Here is a 20,937-nt window from a genome sequence, read left to right as displayed (position 1 = left end):
AAACTAATTAGTCCCCTGGGACATCACTAAAGTCTCTTAACCATCCTGGCCGTCGCCTCTCTCGCCGAGGGCGCCGCTGGGGAGATGCGGGCGGCGGCACGCAGGCGGTGGCACCCAGAGCGGCGGCGTCGGCCCCAAGTCCTTGCTCAGGGTCGTCACTGACGTCTGCCGCTTCGCTCGCACCGCCCATGATCTCGTTCGCCCCGTGGTCGACCTCTGACACGTCCTCGTCGCTGCTGCTGGGGCATACGTCCTCTCCTGCGCCGGTCGTATGTCTCCTTCATTTCATGGCCTGGCCTGCCACCTTGAGCTTGCCCCGTACGCGTCGGTGCACCTCAGCCAGGCTTTCCTGCAGTGCCGCTGCAAAGCCAGAGGTGACGGTGGGCAAGCTCACGTCGGGAGGCCGCCCCGTGGCCAAATCCACCAGTAGCCTGAGCTCCCGGCCGAACACTGAACACAGAAAAATACATGCAATACACATAAATCAGATTGTCCTCCACAGTCTTCTCGCACTCCCAAGGGGCTCCGCCTGTCAGCCACGCCGTTGACCAGCCGCCAGTCCTCAGTGGGCTCTTCCACGCCATGCGCTCCACGAAACGCTCGGGACGGTCGACACCGGCTCCTGGCCTCCACCCTCGGGGCAAGGTGCCCTCGCCCGGCTGTGACTACCTCCCCACGCAGCCATGCTCGAAAACCTCCTGGAAGCAAAGGGCACCACTCCGGTCACCCTCTCCAGCTCCCGTCCGAGGCCACCACAAGCCTTACTGGCCTGCGTCAGGTAGTCGAGGCCCAACAAGCACGGCTCGTCTCGATCGGCGACGTCCATCGCCCGGCGCTCCACAGCGCTGCCTACGCCGATACGAGCCTCCACTGGCCCCTCCAGCAGCACACACTACCCCGGGTCAGGCCGCGCCGAGCACTCCTCAGCCCCCGGTGTCCACTGTCACGCGTCGTGGCTACAACCGCTAAGCCTCCCACTGGCAACACGCTGGTCGGGCGGCGGCAGCTTACTCAAGGCGGGGCCCGAGGGCGGGAGACGGCTGGAAGTCGGCTCCCTTCTCCAGCCCGTCCGCGCTTTCCGCCCGCGCCGCGTCCCTGGGCCTGGGGCAGGCGCTCGAGCGGTGGCCAGACTGGCCACAGTCCTTGCAGCGAGGCTGGTGGGCATCGGGGCTCGGCCGGTCAAGGGAACGCGTCCTTCGCTCCCCCAGGCACCGACTGCACCTATGCCCCCTCTTGCCACAGCCCCCGCACGAGCCACGGAGACCCTCCCGGCTCGCCTTCATCGACGCTGCCTTCATCTTCACCTTCGCCATCCGGCCCCGGAGGTCATGGCAGGGCGGGGCGGCCGCTCCTAGGCCGCTGGTCATCGTCAAGGCCCCGAACTCCAAGGCCCTCGTCAGCGCGTCGTCGGTCCACGGCAGGGGGTGAGAGTCCTCGCCAGTCTCGTCCCTCAGCGCCCGGCAGTCCTCACAGAAGCGCTGCGTGCCGTCCTTCTTCATATCCAGGACGACTGCTGAAGGCCACGGACTGTCTGTCCGCTCCATCACCCCCTGCGCCGCCAGCCCGTTGACGGCGCGCTGTAGTTCCTCCCGCCTGGCCGGCACGACACGTCGGGGCGGGCTCCTGGTGGGCGCACCATTTCCCGTGCTGATGTTGTGCTTCACCAACCCCGTGCAGCCCAGCAGGTCCAATCCACCCCCGCTGAACACGTCCGCGCACCGAGCCAGGGTGTGGCGCACCTTCGTCTGCGCCTCCGTCAGGTGAGCGGCGCTCCGGTGCGCCGAATCCTCCAGGAAGTCGGGCAGCGGCCTCACAGCGGCCGACTCCGCGCTCCCCGACGCCTCCTCTTGTTGCTCCACCTCCTCACAGGTGCCCAGCTTGGCACCAGCGGGTACTTCCCGAGCCTCGTCGGAGGAGTTAGCCACCAGCACCGTGACTGACTCCTCCCCCGCTCCTTCGAGACTCCGTCCGGCTGCCACACCACCAGGCAGCTGCAGGCCCTCCGTGGACTCCACCGTGCCTCCCGCTGGCATCGCGTCCGACTGGCAACACAGGACCCTGGCCTCCGTCCCCAGGGCAAGGTGCAGTCGCTCCGCCGCGACTACCTCTGCACAGCCGACCTTCGGGAGCAAAGGCGCCTGTCCGCGCAGCCTCTCCAGCTCCCGTCCAAGGTCGGCACAGGCCTCGCCCTGCGGCAGGTAGTCGAGGCCCTGCACGCACGGCTCGTCTCGATCAGCGACGTCCGTCGGCCGGCGCTCCACAGCGCTGCCTACGCCGATACGAACCTCCGCTGGGCCCTTGGACTGCACGCAGTGCTCCGTGACGCCACACAGCCTTTGTGGCGCGTCCTGGAGTCGTGTAGCGGCCGGCATGTCAGGCCGCCCCAAGGTCCTCTCGGCGCTCCCCACCATGCGGCCGGGCCCGTCCACTGAGCCCCGTAGCGCTGTTGTCAGCTGCAGCGCCTTCTCATCCTCGCCCCAGCCCTGGGCAGCAGCTGGCATCTTGAACTGGGCCTCCCATGCCAACTTCCCGTCGTGCCCCGCTGGCTTAAGCCTCCCTGAGCGCCGGGAGGATGAGGGGCCGCAGCGGGGAGTGGGCGGACCACGTGGGCTGCAAGCCGGCCGGCATGGCGGAGAGGGAGGCGGTGAGAGAGGCAACGAGGCAGGGTAAATGGGTCCGACTCCAGCACCAACTGGACCCAAAGGAGCGGCTTCGACGGCTCCCCAGCCTCCTGCAGCCTCCACCGGCTCCGCCACGACGCCACCAGGCTTCAGGGGCCCTTACCAGGGGCCCCACGCGGAGCCCCGCCAGTCCGCCACCCGTGCACCCGCCGCCAGCACACGTGACGCTTCTTGTTCCTCCCCGCACCACGTTGCCACCTCTCGCTGCTGCCATGGGAGAGAGAGCGGACTACGTGACCTGCGAGCCGGCTGGAATGGAGGAGAGGGAGGGGGTGATGGAGGCAACGAGGCGGGGGCTCCCCAACTTCCTGCGGCAGCTACTGGTTCCGCCACGACGCTACCAGGCTCCAGGAGTCCTTGCCAGGGTCCCCAGATAGGCCCCTGCAGGACCGCCGCCCCGGCGCTTCCCGCCAGAACTGAGCCTTCTTCCTCCGCGTGCGACGGTGCCACCTCTCGCAGCTGCCTCTCCGCCTCCCTCAGGCCCCGGACCTCGCCTTCCTGGGTCCGCACCTCCTCCAGCCGTTCACTCCTCGCGCTGTCGCAGCCCTGGTCGGTGTATTGCTGGGTTTCCGCCTTCAGGGACGAGACTGCTCTGGAGGACCTCGGCAAGATGGCGTGCCTGCTCATGTGCCCTCTCGTCTGCCCTCTGATCCAATTCCTGCCTCATACTGGCCAGCATGGCAGCGAACAAGTCCATCTGGCTCGGCTTCGCATCACTAGCGTCAGCCTCGGCCTTGCCCTTCGAGCTTTCACTGTTCACTTATCCCACTCACCTTTGACAACAAGTGCTGCCACCCCACACACACACCATCCACGGGCAGGCAGGCGGGCAGCCCCAGAACAACCACACGGGCACCAGCCACCCACACAGCCCCACACCCACACACCAGGGGGGGAGGGGGAGGGAGGGAGGCAGCAAGGAAGGATACGTTCTAAGTTCTGTTTTAATGACAGGTTCTCACACACACAGCAGCAACTTCAAGGGCACAGAACAGTGGGCAGGCACAGGGGCACGGCAGACAGAGACACAGCTCGAGCAGACACACACAGCTCAAACAGCACATAGCCCCCTCTCTAAGCCCCACCGCCACCTCCCCTCAGCCACCACTGCCTTCGCTCGCAACTGCTCACTTCAGCACTTCGGCCGGCCGGTGGCGGCCAGCCCCGGCCCTCTCTCTCTCTCTTGTGTCCCAACAAGTAGAGCTGCACCCATGCTGATAACACATCATATCACAATTTCATTTCACCACACACATACAATCATTCACACAGCATAACAAATAACAATACTCATCAAATTGATTCGTTTTTTAATGGATAACCGAAAGAAATATATGAAAAGAACCTACATTTTTCTGTTTTATTTCATGATGAGTAACATTTGTTATTTCCCACTCCATTGAAAAAGTAGTTTGCAAGGAAACACATGTCATACATGCTATATAGAGGATGTAACAGTCAAATCACGCGACAAAGAATTGCTTTGTGCCAAATATGGAGACTGGGTAACGAGTGTTTTTTTCCCATAAACCAATAAAAAGCTAGTGGCTAGGGCATATAAATATTCAATAAATTAATAACTTCGTAATGAAGTGTTTTACCACGTGCTACTGCCACTCAGAGAGCGCTGATGCCGAATTTTTTACATATATGCCTCGGCCCGAGGGAGTCTTAAGATGGCGGCTGCGGGCTTCATGATTCTAACCAGGCTAATACAGAGAAAGACAATCCGGTTATAATAGAGATCAGTGGGGCTTTCCGTGCGCGGCACTACACGGCTCCCCTTTTCTCATCGAGATTAATTTTTGTTTCCTTTTGAAACTTCCGTTTCTATGAACGTCGGAGAGCATGCATGGGCATCCATCTTCCCTGGTTCCCAAATACAGGGGAGACTCAGCAGGACAGAATTCCACTTACCATTAAATTTTCTGTTGCCAGAACTCTGTGTTCCTACATCCACGTACTACATGACTTCTGTGCCACGAAACACACGAGGAATTTATCTAGACCCGAATAATTTATTATGAGGAAACAAATGTTTGCGGCGCTGGATTCGAACCCGGCCACAACCGGCTAGTCGGCCACTGCGGGTCAGCTCCGCCACACAGCTCTGCCACCACTGATCTCTATAGTGTCCATCTGTAAATGAAACCTCCTGCCTTGAGTGCTTTCAAAGTGCAAACCTGACAATTTTTGGACTTGAAATAAAGAAGAAGAAAAAAAATTTGAGAAGAGGTCTATTGGGGGATGATCTTGTATTCAAACATTTTTATAAGATCAATTCTTTTATTAGAAAGGAAGAAATATGTCAGACATGGAAATGCAAAGAGGTAGATTCAAACAACTTGGCTGCCTCATACCTTCTCAGTAAAAGTCCAATCAAACTGCATAATGCCCATGGTGCTCGTGGCCATTGAAAGCTATTCAGTGGTTAGCTCAGCCTCCAAATCCTGTGATTCAAGTACTTTAGAGGTCCTTTCTACTAGATATTTAATATTATTCCTTTGGACTATCTCAGACAGTACATGCCCTTGACTTGGAAGTCCTAATTTACTCAAAATGCAAACACATTTTCATAGGTTTTCTAGCATATTTGGAACACTAACACACATGCCCAGTTATAAAAAGACCCACATACACTTATAAGCATCTAAGGAGCATTGAAAGGCCTTGTGTGGGGAGCCTATGGAAGTGAAAAGAAAGGCAGGTGAAGGAGAAGGAAGGGCATAAGTCCTCACAAAAGATAGAGGTAAGAAAGGAGGAGGGGCCCATGTCATAGCTGAAGACATTGGAGAAAAGGACAGGAAAAGGAAAAAAAATGTTGCTCATAGCCTTATAGGGCTACCTGATAGGAAAGGGGAAGAAAGGAGAGTCATCACTTGATTGGATGGGAATAAAAGAGGAGAACTCAAGCTAATTTCTGCAAACTAAACAGATAAAGGAGGAGGAGCAGACTAGGTCATCTCAGCAGGTAAAGATGAGGGAAATCAAAGACAAGAGAGGTGATTGGTTTCCATTGAGAACTCACTAAAGTGTTTACTGCGAAGATGTGTTGCAAGATTACTCTGGTTTTTGGTTCGGTACGGGCAGTGGGGACAGGCAAATGGTTCCTCCCCTGTATGGGTTCTAACGTGAAGCTGCAGGTTGCCTTTCTGAGCGCTTCGGTAAGGACAGTACTGGCATGCGAACGGCTTCTCCCCGGTGTGTGTCCTTAGGTGCACTACAAGCTTCTGGCGACAGTCAAAGGCCTTGTGGCAGTACGAGCATGAGTGTGTCTTCTGTGGGTCCCGAAACATCTGCTGCTGACCCCCACTAGGGCTCGCCAGAGGGACAGGACCTCCCGACACTGCAGGCAGCCCGCACCCCTTCAAAGAAAGTTTAGTTTACATTAATATGCAGAATGCTGTGACAGTCAGATGGTTGATGTTGTGACAGCAATCTACACCTTTTCACCCTCAAATTAAAAAAAGTTGACTTTCAAATTAAAAAAGTTGAAATTCAAACTTAAAAAATTGAATTTAAAATTGAAAAAGTTGAATTTCAAATTAAAGAAAATGAATTTCAAATTAAAAAAGTTGAAATTCAAATTCAAAAAGTTGAAATTCATATAAAAAAAGTTGAAATTCAAATCAAAAAAGTTGAAATTTGAATTAAAAAAGTTGAATTTCAAATTTAAAAAGTTGAATTTCAAATTTTAAAAAAATTGAAATACAAATTTAAAAAATTGAATTTCAAATTAAAAAGTTGAAATTCAAATTAAAAAATTGAATTTCAAATTGAAAAAGTTGAATTTCAAATTGAATAAGTTGAAGTTCAAATTAATAGATGAAGTGCAAGTCATAGAAAGAGATATATGTACATACATACATACATAAATTCATACATCCACAAACTTATCATATATATATATATATATATATATATATATATATATATATATATATATATATATATATATATATATATATATATATATGTGTGTGTGTGTGTGTGTGTGTGTGTGAAAAAATCTGCGTGAGCGGCGTGGATCGAACTCGCGTCCCCTAAGGTGGAAACCCTAAGCTCTACCACTGAGCCATCGGGCAGTGTGTGTGTGTGTGTGTGTGTGTGTACGGTATGCATGTATGTATGTATGTATTTATATGTGTTGAGGGGATGTGTGGTATGAGTGCTTGTGGAATGAGTGCTTGTGGAATAAGTATTTGTGGAATGAGTGCTTGTGAAATGAGTGCGTGTGGAATAAGTATTTGTGGAATGAGGGTTTGTGGAATGAGTGCGTGTGGGATAAGTATTTTTGGAAGGAGTGCTTGTGGAAGGAGTGCATGTAGAATGAGTATTTGTGGAATGAGTGCGTGTGGAATAAGTATTTGTGGAATGAGGGTTTGTGGAATGAGTGCGTGTGGGATAAGTATTTTTGGAAGGAGTGCATGTAGAATGAGTATTTGTGGAATGCGTGCGTGTGGAATAAGTATTTGTGGAATGAAGGTTTGTGGAATGAGTGCGTGTGGAGTGAATATTTGTCGAATGAGTCTTTAAGGATTGAGTGCTTGTGAAATGAGTTTTTGTGGTATAAGTGAGTGTGGAATGAGTCCTTGTCGAATGAGTGCGTGTGGAGTGAATATTTGTGGAATGAGTGCGTGTGGAGTGAGTCTTTGAGGAATGAGTGCTTGTGGAATGAGTGCGTGTGAAACGCGTGTTTGTGGAATGAGTGCGTGTGGAATGAGTGTGTGTGGAATAAGTGTTTCTGGAATGAGGGTTTGTGGAATGAGTGCGTGTGGAATGAGTGTGTGTGGAATGAGTGTTTATGGAATGTGTTAGTGGAATGAATGCATGTGGAGTGAGGGGGTCTGGAATGAGTCCTTGGAATGAGCGAATGTGGAATGAGTGAGACAAAGAAAACAAAATAACTACAGAGTTCCCATTCAATTACTATGGTGGAGGCGCCGAGTGCGGGTCATTCAATATAGCGGCCGGCGGCCGAACGCTGACGGGGGAGATAACCCCTCCATGTGGATTAGAACTCAGTGGGAGAAAGGCGCACTATTACGCTATACGTAGCAACGTAAAAATTATGAAACATAGAATACCTTCACATACGTAGATTTTATATATATATATATATATATATATATATATATATATATATATATATATATATATATATATATATATATATATATATATATATATATATATATATATATATATATATATATATTTGTGGATGTATGTATTTATGTATGTAGGCATGCTCATATATCTTTCTATGACTTGCACTACATCTATTAATTGAACCTCAACTTTTTCAATTTGAAACTCAACTTTTTTAATTTGAAATTCAACTTTTTTAATTTGAAATTCAACTTTTTAAATTTGAATTTCAACTTTTTTTAATTTGAAATTCAAATTTTTAAATTTAAAATTCAACTTTTTAAATTTGAAATTCAACTTTTTTAATTTGAAATTCAACTTTTTTTTTAATTTGAAATTCAACTTTTTAAATTTGAAATTCAACTTTTTAATTTGAAATTCAACTTTTTTAATATGAAATTCAACTTTTAAAATTTGAAATTCAACTTTTAAAATTTGAAATTCGACTTTTTAAATTTGAATTTCAACTTTTTTAATATGAATTTCAACTTTTTTAATTTGAAATTCAACTTTTTTAATTTGAGGGTGAAAAGGTGTAGTACTGTTACTACTAATACCAAGTGCTGCTACTACTACTACTACTACTACTACAGCTACTAGTACTACAAGAACTATTAGATTACTATAAATATGAAGTAATACAAATAATAATAATAATAATAATAATAATAATAATAATAATAATAATAATAATAATAATAATTACTAGAGAAGCACTTGGAGACTGCGGAGTTCAGTTGAGGAAATTTATTGAGAAAATTTGTTTTACTTTCTTGAGTATTTAATTTAAAACATATGCAAGAACACAGTTTTGAAAAGAGCTCTTAACTCAAAAGTTGAATATTCATTATAATTAATATATTTGTTGTATTTTCGATCCAGCATCATTTTTTATACATGTACACATTCTGTGTGTTATTGTGGTTATTTAATCGCTTACAGTTTAGGTTAAACATATATATATATATATATATATATATATATATATATATATATATATATATATATATATATATATATATATATATATATACAGTACCCTCTCGAGTTTCACGCTTGCTTCATTCCGCAGGTACAGCGCTACACTCGAGGATCGCGAAACTCGAGGTATTGAAATACATGAAAGAGCGCTTATTGGTTTCGGCCCGTGGAAAAAAAAAAAAACTTTTTTTTTCGACTTGACTCCCTTGTTATCACAATTTTTTTCGACTTTACTCTCTTGTTATCTCAAAATACGTACCTTGGTAATAGGCAGAAAATGGGAAGTGAGAACAGGTCGTTCTGAAGCCGCAGTTGAAGGCGGCTGCCTTACAATTGGCTGGCAGTTCTGAATACACGCTTGTGATCCACGTGGTGTCGTCTGCTAATGTAAGGGTGGTTGCTCGCGGTCACCCGTGGTACAGTTGGACAAACCTATAGCTTCTGGTAGTTTTCTGTGTTATGGTATAATCTGCTAACTCTTTCTGTTATATATCATCAAGTCACTAACATCATGAGTGACTTTTCAATGCCTATTGAACGTAAACTGCCGCCGCAATCGCAAAATAGCTCGCAGAGAGGTTCAACTTGCTTACTGCTTCCATATTTCCCTCACCGCTCACAAAGACCACAAGCGGACAAAAAAGAACAAATCCAGGCAAATTAACACTTTTAATGCTGTGTATTCCCACAGCGCGCATGCCTGGTGGACAGCAAAATGACTAATTTCAGCGGGAAGATATTTCTTGCAACACCGGCCAGTGTATAGTGGACCTTCTTCTTCTTTTGATCTGTAATGCTTTGTATTGCTTCTTAGGTCCTCCTCCACACTTTTATACTTCACAACATGCACTTAGGGCCGCTTTCACAGTCATTTTGTTTGTATTGATCGTTACCAATGGCGGCGATCGCCGCTCTAGTATTTCCACGTGAAACTGGCCGATGGGTAGTGATGTGATGTGATGGTGTCGGAGGTATTGCCTTTACAACGGCACCTCGTGGCGGCTGCGGGGTTAGCCTCGCCCCGCACCTTACCACACACTCTCAACACATGTCACGTTCTCTGCAGCCACCACTACCCCATCGGCCAATTTTACGTGGTAAACTATAGCGTCGATCGCCACCATTGGTAACGATCAAAACAAACAGTGACTGTGAAAGCGGCCCTTATTTACTTCACAGTGCGCACTTATACACTTCACCCTGAACTTAGGTGTTTTTCTGTTCTTTTCTTTCCCTGATTTTGGTTTTCTATGCCCTTTTGCTATTTTCCACTGTTACTTTTCACCTTCGCTGCCATGCATTACAGGTCAAAAGAAGAAGAAGAAGAGGAAAACATCACTGTGAGATCTACAATTTTCATAGACTCGAGAAAAAAGTTTTTCGGACTGTGGTTCCCCAGCACGTGGTGTTCTTTTATCTTGTTAATCATTTAGTAAGCAAAGCAGCTCTGCCAGTCCATTTTACGAGTCTCTTGGTGGGCCATCTTCCACTGCTCCTCAGCCACTGCCGTCGTCTGTTTGTTTACATACAGCCGTTCGTACCCACGTACCCACGCTCGTACTCACAACCGTTTCCCATTCATACGGACAACCAACAACTCGCTCCCGGTTGGTCATACGGGCAACCGGTTGCCCATAGCCCCAATGGTTGGGCACCGCCTTTTAAGGCAGCACGCATGGCGCCGACGGTAGGTAGACGTGACCCGTACGTGTCAAAGGTGCGCTTAAGTCGTGGCGGAAATTGCGCGAAAGTCGTGATGGTAAGAATTTAGGACTAAGCACTAAACTCGAGGATCGCGAAACTCGGATAGCGCGAAACTCGAGAGGGTACTGTATATATATATATATATATATATATATATATATATATATATATCTATATATATATATATATATATATAGATATATATATATATATATAATGCAAGATGGCACCACTATAAACACTCGCCTGCCTATAAACGGGCTGGGCCGACCATCAGGCCCCACCTGGAAGAAGCCTTGGGCCGACCATCAGGCCCCACCGGGAAGATGCCTACCGGCGCAATAGTCAACAACATAAAAAAAATAAATAAATAAATAAATAAAGAAATAAATAAAGAAATAAATAAATAAATATATATATATATATATATATATATATATATATATATATATATATATATATATATATATATATATATATATATATATATATATATATATATGTTACATTTTCTTTATTTTTATACACAATATATTACCTATGTAACAATGTGCTAAGACTGATGTGCTAGAACTGATAGTATATTAACTTGCTTTGTTCATACTTCAAAAGGGGCAAGTGGAGTTATAATTTACCCCGAGTTACTGTGTATAACCGGGAAAATTCTGCCAAGAAACCTAGATACCTGCCGCTGGGGTACTTCCTGAGTGGTGGGTCATGTGTGATTGCAATATTTCCACACAATGACCTTATAATAGTAATGTCTGCATACTGATAGCACAGAGAAGGACTTCTAGAATGTGTGTATTCCTTCTTTCCTAAATAGAGTGCTATTCACCAGCCCACCCAATCATATATTTTCTGAAGACATTACCTGTAGCTAGTGAGCAGGGTGGACATACTGGGGGGTGGAGATGGGGCATGTCAAACCCAAAGCCAACAGACTGGGGGGCCAAAAGTATCTTTCGGAACTTTTTCCCCTAATTTGAAAGAAAAAAATATTTTGCCTCAAGGAATATAATATTACAGCATAGCACACCTGTTTTTGGTTCCTCATAGTAATGCATGGAAATGATTTTGATAACTGTTCATCCACTGCAGGCCCCATTTACCAATTTCATCACACATGTAGGACTTAGTAAGCCACTGGCTTATGCAAAATATCCCCAAATTAGTCATACACAAAAAGAATTAAGGGAGGGCTTACAGCACTCCCTGAACTTCCAGCTGGATGGGCTTGCTCTGCTCATCAACCTTCCCCTTTCTGATTATGAGCTGTAAAAATAATCCTGGTTGCAGGCCAGGTTGACCTCCACTGTGACAAAGATCTGAATCTGCCCATGGGTTTTAGGTACTCATGAGGCACTCTTTGGTCTCCATCATGTACAGTTGACAACATTTACATATTCGAAATAATGAGAAGTGTGTAAGTGGAGGAACAATTTTCAGCATTTTCTGAAATTATGCTGAATTTCTTTTTTAAATGTTGAGAGAACAAACAGTACTAAAAACACCCAGAGGGTTGTATATCTTAGGTGCATTTTAGTGGCTGTAAATGGTCGAAATTGTTATTACCTTTTACTAGTTAGCAGAGGTGGGCGTGGTACTGAAAAATCAGTAGTGCGGTTGCGGTAGTACAGTACTTTTTCCGGAGTAGTGCAGTTGCGGTAGTGCGGTCCCATTTTTTTCTTTCCCAGTGCGGTACGCTGTGTGCGGTAGTGGTAGTCAAAATAAAAAATACTTCAGTGCCCATCCTGGCTATCCAAAGAAAGGAAACATGCTTAAAATAATACAGTAACTTGTAACTTGTGATAAAAAAAAAAAAAAAAAAAGGACTGGGGGGGAGAGAGGGAGGTAAGGGAGGAGGAAGGGGGGACAGGGGAGTAGAGGAAGGGAAGGGGAGGAAGGGGAGGGAAGGGAATGGGGAGGAGGGGATGGGGTAGGAAAGGACAGGGAGGGGGAGGGAAAGATATGTGTGGGACATGTCAATTTTTTTTTATTTATTTATTTATTTATTTATTTATTTATTTATTTTTTTTTTTTTGTGGTCATTGGTCAATATTACAACTTTACAAGGGAGGAGGGAGGGGACAGGGAAGGGGGAAGAGGAGAGATCAGCATCATGTGAGAGAGGAAGAAGTGGGGGATGGGAAGGAAGGAAGGAAGGGTGGTGCGACCTTGAATAACAGTTCCAGGGAGGAAAGGTAGGGAGGATATGGGGGAGTGAAGGGGAAGGGGAGGAGGGTAGGAAGGGGAGGAATTCTCCGGCGTTTGAGAAAAAACAAAAGATTACTAATATAGGAAAGTCATGACGGGAAGTGTGAAACATTATTCAAACTGTCAAACATATTAAGACAAAACAAATCAACTGGTAATAGCGAGACATTGACCGTGGGAAAGCTCTAAGCACTGGCATCTCAGGCCTCAGAGAAGCAACCACATGGAAATTTGAATCAAGGAGATAATAATAATAATAATAATAATAATAATAATAATAATAATAATAATAATAATAATAATAATAAATTATTATTATCATAATCAAACAATATTGATCTTGGCTACATTGAGAGAGAGAGAGAGAGAGAGAGAGAGAGAGAGAGAGAGAGAGAGAGAGAGAGAGAGAGAGAGAGAGAGAGAGAGAGAGAAGTTATGATGAAGTTAAAAAACAGATATAGTATGTTATGCATCAAAGAAAACTTTGTACGGGACATGAGCGGCGATCATGTAAGTGCTTGTACAGTCATCGTCAGAGACAGTCATGGCGCGCTGCCTTGGGTTGAGTGATGAACAGATTTACTCTGAGTTATTCGCATTTGGTATTGAGGATATGTTATCAACTTATCAGTTATGTCTGATGATGATTCAGTAACTAATAAAAACTATGTAAAACCGAGTGAGAGTACCGTCATTTAATATGCACCAACGAGAGGCAACACCAACATATATAAGGTGGGTTTAAAAAAAATTAACTTTGCTAAACCACTTTTTGCATGTTTTTCCATAATTATGGAATATTCCTATTACCTAATTCCCTTCCTTACACTCTGAAGGAAAGGATGTGGATCAAGAAAAATGATGATGATGATGATGACTGTAGTTTGATGCTATTAAAGTTATCAGATATTACTGGATCAAGAGGCATCATGGGTACTGTGTATATTTCCTAAGTAGTAAAACCATAATTGCAATATACACACACTCTCCACTCATAGATTACTCTGTTGTAATATATCTGTACATTACATAACCTGTATTTTGCTAAACTTCACACATGGAGCCAGTTTATAAAGTTCAGTTATATTGTTGTGTACATTTTACAACAAATTATTGCCATTCATCAAATTACCAAAGACCTGCTCAGTACTTGTGTACTATTTTATCTTATTTTTGAGGATTACCTTATATGATAATAAAATTACAAATGAAAAATGCATGTTTCTTACTTTTCAAATCTTTTGATATTGGTCAAATATTTGTTCAAGTTCTGAATATTTGCTTAAAATACCTCATGCTGTACTTAAATTATTCACTCACTTTATATATGGATATAATTTTCCTGTTTTGAGTGTCAAAATTTTTTGTAATGTGTTCTGCTCAATTTGATATTTCTAGAGATGGCTATGTCCTCACCAAAAGTTTGTAGATATGTATGTACTATACTGTAATATATATTGAATTTTCCTTAAATTTCATCAGTCTCATTACACCTGAGATGCAAAATCTTTAAGATACTGAATTTCATTCATGCATTTATATGTATCCTTACACGCAACAGAAAGAATTGCCCCAACTTGATTACATTCAAATGAGTCCATTATCCTTCTGCACACACTGGTCTCTCCCAAAACATTACTCTCCTTTGCTTTATGATAACTTCCTTCTTTTTGCTCAATAACATAGCATTTCCTCAGAACACAGTTTCTTCACTTCCCCCCATTGAGGAACTGGATTATTTTCTTAGAACTCCGCTATGTGACCCTTAATTTTCTCCACTAAGACCTTATCTCTTTTGAACCAAATGGTAAGGTTTCTCCATGCTTGCGGAAAAGGTGGGATTTCATGTGAGCCTTGAGTCGCGCTCTGTAGCTGCAATGAGGACACTTGTACGGCTTCTCTCCAGTGTGAACACGGATGTGTCGTTCCAAGTCTCTTGGGGAGTAGAAGGTGGACTTGTTGCAGTAAGGGCAGACAGGGGTGAAGTGGGTGAGGGGGTGGTTGATGGGTGCAGCCTGGGCCACTGTGGGTGCTGGGGGTACGGGTGCCATGGGTGTGGCTGAAGCTGCCAGAGCCACCTAAAACAGAGAGTGACCAGTGAGCAGAGGTGTCTCCCACATGCCAGTTAGCAAGGCGTGTATACAAGAGTGTTTTTGAAGGTTCTGAGTCCATGTGTTAGTATGATCGATTTTTTACTTAAGCAGTCTCTGTTTTTTGTAAGTTATTTTCATTTTATTAAACTTCAGTGATAAATATAACCATTTTTATATTTTTACTTATTTCAGAAATAATATGCATAGGAAAATTTCAAGTTTTGAAAATAAATGTATAATGAATAGTCTAATATAAGACCAGAAAATTTCATTCATCTATTTTGACCCAAATTATTCTTAGCATGACATTTTCCTTTCCTAAATATCAAGGCAATTCCTTTCTCAAGAGACTGATTACAACATTGTAGAAGAAGGCTGCCAATGCAAAACTGAGTGAGACCACAGTCACATTTGCATCACAGGTCACTCTACTGTTTGGGGGCACTGACAAGTATAAGCTGCTCCTAACGTAATCCCAAGGAATGTGAAGATGGCAGAGAACACTACAAATATAATTTTGATTATGAATCTTGTATGAGTTTTTTTGTTTATTTGGTTTGTCAAAGGTGAGGGAAAAGTGACAAATCATGTCAACTTTAAACTCAAAGGTTAGTGACTACAAAATCAATTAGTAAATAAAATCCATGAAAAGTATTTATAGACACAAAATGTCATGAGGATGTGCATTCACTCAGAAAATTTAAAAAAATGAATACTAAAATTTTCAAACATACATCACACCAGAGAAATCAAACACAGTAGTATAAATACTTAACTTGTATTTAAAAGTTCTGCCCTTTAAATATCTTTTTTTACACAATCAACATACATTATTATGTACAATAAGTTGAGCTATATATTAATTTACAAAAACTTGTGTACTGTTTCAAGCCTTCTACCCGTGTGAAATACATGGTGAAGTCTGCTGTGTGTGTTGCACTCCATTACATTGATTCACTAGGAAACACCGCCACAGCCGGGTTCACAAGTCTTGTTTGTCCTAACTTATTTTGATGCCTGCTTCTTGGGACTCCTAACAGCATTTTCTTGCTTGATTTCTTTACTTCGTTCTGTGTCTTAGTTTGACAATTACAGTCCTTTTGGGCATTTCATGGAAAGAAAGGATGTTTTTAATATTAAGTTTTGAAACAATTAAAGCTTTATAATATTCCATTACTAGATAACATTTATCAAACAAAAATCAAAGGTTGAAATGACAAAAGCACCATCAATAGAGGTTTAAATAATTGTGTTCACACATCTTTGCACTTGAGAAAAGTGATAATAAAAGAAAAAAGATTATGTACTGTAGTACATAATATAGTATTTGAGTTTTGCATCAGAAGTTCAGGTAGAGCAAACATTGATAGTTTTTTGTGATTATCATTGCTTTCAAATATAATTTCACAATAAGTGTACACAGAATCTGTTCCACTTAATCTGTTGGGCAAGCCCAGCCATTCCCCCTCACTCCTCATGTAACACTATTTAGAAATATTCAGATCAATCAATAGAAATGGAGAGGCATGTTTTCTTAGTTTTATACTTTAGGAATCCATGAAGGGCTGTCTGGTTGAGCCAAACATTAACTACCCATCCAAAATGACATGAACATTGCTTGTTGGCTACATCATCTAGAGTGACTTCTGATGTAGAATACCTGAATTTATTTTGTGGATGCTGGACAGGAAGGGGAAAGATCACTTTCACTTTGTTAATATGATAGACTATGAAATGTTTCCAAGATGTGCAGCTACTGTGACATGCAAGACACAGCAGTTGAAGTGTGTGCCTTAAATGGTTTTATGACACTGTACTGGTGCTCTGATCCTGACATACTTTATATGCCAACCTGTTACATAAAATTTTTAAACTTTTGCTTTTCCTCTTCTTTAGGTGTACACTATTATGTGAATGTTTCCTCCAATTAGTCTGATTTTGTTTATCAATTAATTTCATAAGTCTTCAAATGATCTTTAGAAAGGAATCTGCTCCGATAAGTGGCGTCCAGACATGAGCTTTTGATATAAATGTTTTAGAACAAAATTATAAAATTATAGAAAATTTTGTCACTATTTTATTGAACAATAATCTAATCTTGATCAATATAAAATAAGTTGTACCCTCATGTAGCTTTTTGTTACAGATTAATGCAATTACAGTTTTTTACATATTTAATGCAAAAAGCAACTTGTTTCTTCAATGAGCATTTATTTAATTACACATCATCCTTCCATTTGATTCAACACACTGGTGGCATGACTGTAAGAAGGAATGAGTTTTGCCTTATTCATATATCTATTTTCTTATGGAGGTAAACTCAATGAAAGCAATATGAAAGTGAGTTAAAATTTCCTACAACATAAATGTGGAATAAGAGTCACATCAGTGGTTCAGCGCGAGTCTGTCCCTTCACAGATGTACGTACACGTCCGTCAATGAACACTGCCGTAAAGAGTCTGGTCCCTCATATGGATGCATAGGGGTGCCTTTTCAGTAAGTGTAATCGCAAGAGGTCTGAGCGTCCTGAGCAGTAGGCACAGTACGAGCACATGTACGGCTTCTCTCCCGTGTGGGTCCGAACGTGCTTCCTGAAGTTGTTCTTGTGGTCGAATGTCTTGTGACAGAAGCTACAAGTAAAGCGATTCCCAACACTGCTTGGCACACCCACAACTCCACCATCATCCTAGAAGGAAGTGCAGTGAAAGTTAGTGAATGCTGCTGCCTCTCCTTCTGGAGCAGCTTGGCCATCATTTGTTACTTTTCTGTTATTAAGTGATGTTTTTTCTTCCTGAGCCAACCAGCTGTGATTTTACTGATCAAGTGAATTCCAGTGTAACTGCACACAAATGCTTAACTGTCCACAACTCTACTGTCTTTTAAGAAGAATGCCCAGTAAAGATTAAGGAGTGAATGCTGCCTCCATATATTCTTTAATATCCCATCCACCACTCTACTTCTGTTGAGTTTCCTCATACATGTTATTCTGCTTCTGAACAGAAAAATGGGTGATGATGAAATTGCTAGAATTGTTTGATAAAAAATCAACACGTTTGTAAGTACATTATTCTATGCACAATAAGTTTGTAAGTATATCATTCAATGCACAACCAACATTACCTTGGGTGATTTTGGAGTTATTCTTCCTTATTACAAAATAAATAGATAAATAAATAAATAAAAAATAACAGCTCATTAGTGATCACTGTGACTGGCCTTAAACTCAAGTGTTACCTAAACCAGCAATATAGTAGTTCGACTTGAATGTTCACAGTGAGAAGAAAAGGCTTGCTGTTTAGATGTTTAATTACCTTGATCACTGACAATGACACTTCACATCAGGAAGTAGAAAAATACTTAAGCACCTATCCTTCCCTATTTCACTGAGCCCTGGACAAAAACATCTGGAGCCAATGAATTGACTGAGTAATATACAAACTAGGAGAACCAGAGTCCACTAGTTTATGTTGCTATTGTCACCTCTATGTTTCTGTTCTAACGCTTATTTGTCACTAATACATCACTAGTTTAAGGTCCTTTTGTGAACACTCCACACGTGAGTCCTAAGATTTCCTTTCTGTATGGTGCGGAAACTGCAGAAGGGACAAGCGTGAGGCTTCTCTCCCGTGTGGGTTTTGAAGTGCTTTAGAAAGTTGTTCTTGTGGACGAACACTTTGCTGCAGGAGGGGCAGACCACACCCTGGCCTGGGGGACGCACAGCTTGTTGCTGCCACACAAGGGAAGCATCCTACAAGACAAACACACTGCCTTACACCACAGTTCTCATTACTGCCCCCCCACCAACACACTACAACACACACTTAGACCATCATAACACATTCACATCAACAAAGGGAAAATGCCATTCAAAAAAGGGAAGAAAGAAAATAATACATGGTGAGAAAACAAATTCCTGCTCATTTTCCCTTTCCACATCTCTAACTCTAACTTCAGGAGATATATATATATATATATATATATATATATATATATATATATATATATATATATATATATATATATATATATATATATATATATATTACACCCATACTCTCTCTCTCTCTCTCTCTCTCTCTCTCTCTCTCTCTCTCTCTCTCTCTCTCTCTCTCTTATTATTAAAAACAGCAAACAGGTGGCATCCAAAACCTAACAAATCCTTAGGTGTTCTTGTCTTACAGCTAGTATCCTTAATATGCTAAATATGTGTGTGTGTGTGTGTGTGTGTGTGTGTATATATATATATCTATATATATATATATATATATATATATATATATATATATATATATATATATATATATATATATATATATATATATATATATATTACCCTCTCGAGTTTCGCGATCCTCGAGTTTTGCGGTGCTTTGACATGTACGGGTCACGCCTACTTACCATCGGCATCACGCATGCTACCTTAAAAGGTAGTATCACACTGGAAGTTTTCCTCCAAACATTGTGGCTATGGAGAGAGAGAGAGAGAGAGAGAGAGAGAGAGAGAGAGAGAGAGAGAGAGAGAGAGAGAGAGAGAGAGAGAGAGAGAGAGAGAGAGAGAGAGAGAGAGAGAGAGAGAGAGAGAGAGAGAGAGAGAGAGAGAGAGAGAGAGAGACTTATAAACACGTTAACCATGTTTGAACTTCCCGCCGTCTCCTTCCTGTCGTGTTTGGTTCAACTCGGCACAGCCTCAATAACACGCGAGCCAACGACTTGAGAGGACGTGTGTATCTTCACTCTGGTTATGAGCCCCTATCGTGAAAGGTGAGATAGAGAGGATGAAAACAAGGAGAAAGGAGAAGGGTGTGGGGAGGGAGGGTCAGAAAGGAGAGTCAGGTCAGGGCTTTGGTCAGGACATGACCTGACTCAGGTCAGGTCATGTCCATGCCTGTCACACACACACACACAGAAGGTGAAATGAGAAGGATGTGGGGAGGATGGGGCAGAAAGGAGTCAGATCAGGGCTTTGGTCAAAATCTAACCTGATTCAGGTCAGGTCAGGTCCTGACTTGTCGCACACACACACACACACACACACAGAAGAGGAATGAGAATGGTGTGGGGAGGGAGGAGCAGAAAGGAGAGTCAGATCAGGGCTTTGGTCAGGATATGACCTGACTCAGGTCACGACATGACCTGACTCTCCCTTCTGCCCCTACCTCACCCCCACCCTTCTCATTTCCCTTTCTGTGTGTGTAATGTGTGTGTGTGTGTGTGTGTGTGTGTGTTTCATGACATGATCTGACTCTCCCTTCTGCCTCTCCCCCTACACCCTTCTATGTGTGTGACGCACACCGGTAAAGTTGCCGGTTGCCCAAGCTGCCGCCAACGCAGCGGGAAGAAAAAAAAAAGTGTAACACCAGCTAACGGACAACCGACAACTCACTCCCGGATGGGCGTACGGGCGTTGCCAGTAGCCACAACAGTTAGAGGAAAACGGCCAGTGTGACACCGCCGTAAGGCAGTGAGGCCGCTGATTGGGTGAGCGCCGGCGATGACGTCATCGGACTCCCAGCGAATCACAAGCGTGTTTTCAGAGCTCAGCCAATCGTAAGGCTTCATCTGTGGCTTTAAAACGACCCGTTCTCTCTTCCTCTTTTCTTCCTTTTTCCAAGGTATGTATTTTGAGATAACAAAGGAGTAAAGGAGGAAAAAAAGTGAGCTCCGGGGGGCAGCATAAGCCAATTATAATGGCGCCACTATAAAGAGTTGCCTGCGCCATGACGGGCTCGGAGCCGACCATTGTGCCCAGATGGATAGTCTACCGGCGCCATAGGCCACATGTCAAAAAATAAAAAAATAAAAATAAAAATAATAATTACACGGGTCGGAACAGATAAGCGCTTTTTCAGTGTTTTCAATACCTCGAGTTTCGTGATCCTCGAGTTTAGCGCTATACCTTTGGAACGAAGCGAGCGCGAAACCCGAGAGGGTACTGTGTGTATATATATATATATATATATATATATATATATATATATATATATATATATATATATATATATATATATACAGATATATATATATATATATATATATATATATATATACAGTCAAACCTCGGTTTACATGTGCCTTAATTTATGAGGGTTTTGATTTACGAGCAAAAAATC

General features: G+C 43.4%; 1 protein-coding gene across 12 annotated transcripts in view; it reads right to left on the bottom strand.

Annotated features, from left to right (window-relative positions):
* Positions 1-4,284: 4,284 nt before the first annotated feature.
* The window catches only part of LOC127001722 (longitudinals lacking protein, isoforms A/B/D/L-like), a 54,717-nt gene continuing 38,064 nt past the window's right edge, over positions 4,285-20,937 (bottom strand). For 2 of the 12 annotated variants that reach the window (XM_050866826.1, XM_050866832.1), the window contains one exon: positions 15,598-17,513. In XM_050866826.1, the coding sequence (XP_050722783.1) occupies positions 17,295-17,513 (219 nt within the window). In that variant the 3' untranslated portion in view covers positions 15,598-17,294. The other 10 variants (XM_050866828.1, XM_050866833.1, XM_050866830.1 and 7 more) reach the window with 10 other exon arrangements.

Source organism: Eriocheir sinensis, chromosome 21 (assembly GCF_024679095.1).
Source record: "Eriocheir sinensis breed Jianghai 21 chromosome 21, ASM2467909v1, whole genome shotgun sequence".
Classification (NCBI taxonomy): Eukaryota; Metazoa; Arthropoda; class Malacostraca; order Decapoda; family Varunidae; genus Eriocheir; species Eriocheir sinensis.
This window is presented reverse-complemented; position numbering and strand designations above follow the sequence as displayed.